This window comes from Propithecus coquereli, unplaced genomic scaffold (genome assembly GCF_000956105.1).
Source record: "Propithecus coquereli isolate 6110/MARCELLA unplaced genomic scaffold, Pcoq_1.0 Scaffold811, whole genome shotgun sequence".
NCBI classification, from domain to species: domain Eukaryota; kingdom Metazoa; phylum Chordata; class Mammalia; order Primates; family Indriidae; genus Propithecus; species Propithecus coquereli.
This window is the reverse complement of record NW_012154297.1, coordinates 62096-68002: the sequence shown is the minus strand read 5'-3', so window position 1 is coordinate 68002 and position 5907 is coordinate 62096. Positions and strand designations below refer to the sequence as shown.

The 5907-nt window shown below is 47.7% G+C and overlaps 1 protein-coding gene across 1 annotated transcript in view; it reads right to left on the bottom strand.

Annotated features, from left to right (window-relative positions):
• CALR3 (calreticulin 3) overlaps positions 1-5907 on the bottom strand; it is a 25586-nt gene that overhangs the window by 1685 nt on the left and 17994 nt on the right. Inside the window, exons 5-7 of the mRNA XM_012663581.1 lie at positions 4080-4187; positions 3534-3665; positions 2586-2678 (exon numbers count right to left, since the gene is read on the bottom strand). Of these exons, the coding sequence (XP_012519035.1) occupies positions 2586-2678; positions 3534-3665; positions 4080-4187 (333 nt within the window). The remainder of the gene's footprint in view (positions 1-2585; positions 2679-3533; positions 3666-4079; positions 4188-5907) is intronic.

Here is a 5907-nt window from a genome sequence, read left to right as displayed (position 1 = left end):
AAATGAATTTACAGGAATGTAAGAAATTTTATGTTCTTTATTTGAAGTCAGAGCTAAATTTTTAAGTTGGTTTCTCCAGCATAGGGGCCTCAAAATACACATTAAAAAAAAAAAAAGGAATTCCACCCCTGAGGGAATGAAAAGGCAAGGCATGGAGGAGAAAAGATATTTGTAATACATTTACCTGAAAAGGAACTTGCCAGAATATATAAAGAACTCCCACAAGTGAAGAAGAAGAGGTTGGATAACCTGATATGAAAGTGGACAGGGTGTATTAATCATGCATTTCTGATGCTTTGACATCTGCCACCTGGCTGGCCCTAGAGGGACAGCCTCTCCCAGGGGTAGCCAATTCCTAGAGATAGTCAAAGACTCACCTTCTATATGCAAACAAACCAATCCAGAGCCCACAGCCCAGCCATGTCTTTATTAGGCACTCACACTCCAGGTCACTGTCCCTCTGCCTTACTCATCCTAGGCCCAGCCACCAGACAACTAGGGACAGCCCCTATGTCCCACAGCTTGCTGAAATGATTCAAAATAGCCAATCCTAAGCCTGCTTACCCTGCCTCGCCCGTTCCTTGCCACAGAAACCACAATAAGGCTCTTGTCCACATTTTCCCCGTGTTCCCTTGGCCTCCCGACTGACCATGGTGCTTAACCGTGTGGCTTTGCACCTTCATTTGTCACCAGAGAAACGCAAATTAAACCAGAGTGAGATACCACCATACACCTATAGAAACTGACAATCCCCAGTGCTGAGGATTTGAAACTAGAGGGACCACAAAATGTTACTCTGGTAACAATGTGGCAGTTTCTTGTATAGTGAGACATACAGCGTACAACCCTGGGAAGTAAAAACATATGTCCACGCAAAAACCTGTGCGAACGTTCATAGAGGCTTTGTTTATGTTGTCAAAAATTGGAAACCACCCAAACGTCCATCAGCTAGTAAACGGATAAACTACTCGGTGGTGAGAAAAAACAAACTATTGACACCCTAACAGCAAGGATGTATCTCAGACACATTATGCATATTGAAAAAAGCAGGCTCAAAAAGACCACACATGGAGCTGGGTGTGGTGTGGTCTGTGCCTATAGTCCCAGCTACTGGGGAGGCTGAGGCAGGAGGATCACTTGAGCCCAGGAGTTCAAGCTGGACAACTTATTGAGACCCCATCTCTACAAAAAATAAAAAAAATTAGTCAGGCTTAGTGGTATGTGCCTGTAGTCCCAGCCACTTTCGAGGCTAAGGCAAGAGGATCACTTGAGCCCAGGAGTTGGAGGCTGCAGTGAGCTATGATGATGCCACTGCACTCCAGCCTGGGTGACAGAGTGAGACCCTTTCACTTAAAAAAAAAAAAAGACCACCCATGTATGAGTCCACTTATATGACATTCCGGAAAAGGCAAGACTATAAGGACAGATATCAGAACAGTGGTTGCCAGTGGTGTGAGAGGGCTGGCCCACAAAGGGGCCCGAGGACACTTTGGGGCAATGGAACTGTTCTATATTTTGATTTTTGGATGGCAGTTTCACAACTATATGCATATCTCAAAATTCATAGAATTGTTCACCTGATTTTATAGTGTGTAAACTGTATTTGAATTAATCTGACTTAACGATGACATGATAATACCAGGTACTTATTGCCAAAGATGTGGCATAATTGAAACTCTCACCCACTACAGGAGGGAATGTAAGATACACGACCACACTGAAAACTGGCTACGTTGGACACATGACCCAGCAGTTCCACTCCTGGGCATGTTTCCTCTGAAAGACATATGCAAGAATGTTCTAACAGCTTTTTCCTTTTCCTTTTTTTTTTTTTTTTTTGAGACAGAGTCTCACTCTGTTGCCCTGGCTAGAGTGAGTGCCGTGGCATCAGCCTAGCTCACAGCAACCTCAAACTCCTGGGCTCAAGTGATCCTACTGCCTCAGCCTCCCGAGTAGCTGGGATTACAGGCATGCGCCACCATGCCCGGCTAATTTTTTCTATATATTTTTAGTTGTCCAAATAATTTCTTTCTATTTTTATTAGAGACGGGGTCTCGCTCTTGCTCAGGCTGGTCTCGAACTCCTGAGCTCAAACAATCAGCCCGCCTTGGCCTCCCAGAGTGCTGGGATTACAGGCGTGAGCCACCGTGCCCGGCCTTTTTTTTCCTTTTTAACTAGAATATTGGGGGCTTTTTTCATAAGGCCCCAAACTGGCAGCAACCCAAAGCTGCATCAACAGAAGATGGATATAAGCATTCTGGAACATTCACACAGTAAGAACCAGCTATTGCCACACATACTATTATCGATGAATCTCACAACACTGTCTCAAAGAGTAAAATACTGGATGGCTCCATTTATATGAATTTCAAACATAGGTTAAGTTAATCTATGGTGATGAAACAGTGTTTGCTTTGGGGGGTGGAGTATGGAGGCTTCTGCAGAGCTGGTAACATCCTGTATTTTGAGCTGGGCGTGGGGTTCATTGTGAAAATGCATCAAGCCCTTTCCCATACGTTAGACTTCAGGACAACGGTTCCAAAAATCAATGAACGACAAAAGATTGTTACTTGTGTGTACCATACCTTGGTTTCGCCCCAGGTGGCCTTGCCAAAATGCTCAGCGTACCCCTCATCGTCCGTGATCAAGAAGTTATCAAAGATGGTTCCAGATCTCACCTGCAGATGGAAATAAGGCCTTCATTATTGATGCGAGACGTGTAACAACTTTCCGCAAAGAAACTTGGTGCGGTAACACTGACTAGCTCGCAACGGTAGACAGTGCTTAAACCCATCTCCAGAATGTCTGTTCCCTCTAGGGCACTGGTTCTCGAACTTGGCTGCACAACGCGATCACCAAGAGCATTTAAAAAACTCCCAAGGCCTTGTCTTCTCCTGGGGATGCTGATTTACCCTGGGCATGAAGACTCTGAAAAGCTCCTCAGTGGCCAGGTGGCCAGGTGTGGTGGCTCACACCTGTAACCCCAGAGCTTTGGGAGGCCGAGGTGGGCGGAGAACTCTCACTTGAGGCCAGGAGTTCAAGGTTATGGTGAGCTATGATGACAACACCACTGCACTCCAGGCTGGGTGACAGAGCAAGACCCTGTCTCCAAAAAAAAAACAAAGCAAGCTCCCCAGTAACTTGAACATTCAGCAGTGATGTTTGAGGAGCACTGTTCCAGAAGGTTCCCGTGGGCGATGGGCCAGCAGCGTAAGCATTGCCTGGGAGCTTGGTGGGAATGCGGAATCTCAGGCCCTGCCCTGCAACTGCTGCGTCAGAATCTGCCCTCTTACCCTAAAGCAGATGGGCGCGATGTGTCAGCTCCAAGCAGGGGAGTGGCGTGTCCCGATGCAGTGTGGAAGGTGAGTAACAAGAGGGCAGAAAGGTTGGAACAACAGCTCTATCCCTAGGGTCCGGGTGTGGCTGTGTCTGGCACACAGCAGATGCTCAACACATAGCAGTGATGTGAATTAAGGCATTCAGACTAAAGTTTAGAGAGATTAAGCTAAAAAGCAAATTCAAAACCGAGTGACCTGCCAGAGCTCCAGTCCGATGGCGCCAATGTTCTCAAACTCTGAGAGGTCGTATTGTGTCAAATAGTTGGTGCTTTTCATTTTCTGGTGAAGCCAAATGTCTTTATCAATACCCTCCGGTTTCAGGCCATCCTGCAACAAATAAACCATATAAGGTGATCTCAGCTGGGCGCGGTGGCTCACACCTGTAATCCCAGCACTTGGGAGGTTGAGGGGGGAGCATTGCTTGAGGCCAGGAGTTGAAGACCAGCTGGGCAACATAGTGAGACACCCCCCCAATAAAAAAAAATTTTTTTTTAAAAATCTGCTGGGTGCAGTGCCTCATGCCTGTAGTCCCAGCACTTTGGGAGGCTGCGGCAGAAGGATGGCTCGAGCCTGGGATTTCAAGGCTGCAGTTAGCTGTGACAGCTCCGCTGCACTCCAGCCTGGGTGACAGAACGAGACTCTGTCTCTAAAATAAATAAACAAACATATAGGGGTGGTCTCAATGACAAGGGGAGGGGCATCCGAGGGCGTCCCGGGGCATCATGGGAAGATGACACCCACGTGGTACGGGGGCTTCTGGAGCATCGCGGCCTGCCAGTCCCCATCCAGCTCGGCGTTCCAGTCGCTCGGCTTGCTGGCGCTGGCGTCCAGAAAATGCTTCTCCCAGTCCTTCACAGACACGTAAGGAAAAGATCAAATCAGCCGGATGTTCAGATCTGGGAAAGGAAATTCTTAGATGCCAGGAAGCAGGGGCAGGCTGGTGACCCCCTGTTGCAACACCTCCCTCTCCTCTTCAACGTGGGGGTCTAAAAGCCAAGCACTTGGGGTTCCCAACCCCACCGAGGCATTCAGGGCCACACACCACCCAGTTCTTTTCCCTAACACTCCGTGTGATTTCAGCGTTTTTCCATCGTGGTTATACACAGACTGTTCCGGGAGAGGACAGACGGCCAGGACGTGTTCTGAGATGGCCCGGGGACTACTGGGCAGCAGGAGAAACACACACACACACACACACACACACACACACACACACACACACACACATATGCACACACACATGCTGCAATGGACTGCACATCTGTGTCTCCCTAAAAGCCATATGTTGAAATCCCCATTCCCAGTGTGGTGGTGTTAGGAGGTGGGGCCTTTGGGAGCTGATTGGGTTGTGAAGGGTAAAGCCCTGTGAATGGGACGAATGCTCTTATGGAAGGGACCCCAGAGAGCTCTCTTGTCCTCTTGTGAGAGTTCAGCTAGAAGCTGGCCATCTGCAAGCCTGCAGAGGGCCCTCCCCAGAACCCAACCTTGCTGGCCCCTGATCTTGTATGTCCAGCCTCCAGCACTATGAGAAATAAATTTCAGTTGTTTATAAGCCACTTGGTCTATGGTACTTTGTTACAGCAGCCCAGACTAAGACCCATATACATACGCATACATATATACCTATACACGCATATATACCCATATACGCATACATATATACCTATGTGCGTGCACACACATGCACACACACACACAGACATGGCTCAGCAGGTGTTGAATACATGAATGGATGAAAAACAGTTGCTATGGATTAACTAATATTCAGATAAACACTTATATAAGAGCATACCAATCTTTTACATTGGTGTTTTCTCTTTTAGAATAACTGAGGAAGATTTAAAGGTTAGCACCTAGACTAAGGCTTTTCTGTGATACTCTAGAACATCCCAACAACTGACCCATGGGATTTAGTTACTTCCCCTTCTGCTTTTATTCCCTACCCCCACCGATGACAGAGGAGCCATTCTTGTGTTGGGATCCAGGAAACAGTTACAGTTCGGTCCAAGTGGCTGGCTCCCTCTAATTGAGGGTCATCAAATCATAATGCCATAATTAACTACTTGGCTTAGGAGTTCACGCAGAATTCCACCTGTGGACGAAACACAGCCAGCTTGGAAATGAGCCTGTGAAAAGGAGATTCAGCTCCTCCTGGGACCTGCTCTCTGCTGGGCCCTGGGACAGCGTCCCTATAGCACAGTGGCAGTGAGGATTTCAGTCCCAAGATCTGCGTCTCCTACTGACCAGCCTGGTAGCTCCAGAGTACGTTTCTTTGCCATTCTGTGCCTTGGTTTCTCCATGAGGAGCACATCCTGTGGTCTCACAGGGCTGCTGAGAGGAACACGAGTGTACCCAGTATCTGACACAAAGGGGACTCTGAATATAACAGTGGCTTGAAGTAGCTTGAGTGGTAGCTCCCAAAAAGATGTGTGCATGCCCTAATCCCTAGAATCCGTGACTGTTACCTTATCTGGAAAAAGGGTCTTTGCGAAGGTAATCAAGTGGAGGATCTTGAGATGAGAGCACCCTGGGTTATCCAGGTGGGTCCTATATCCAGTGACAAGTGTCT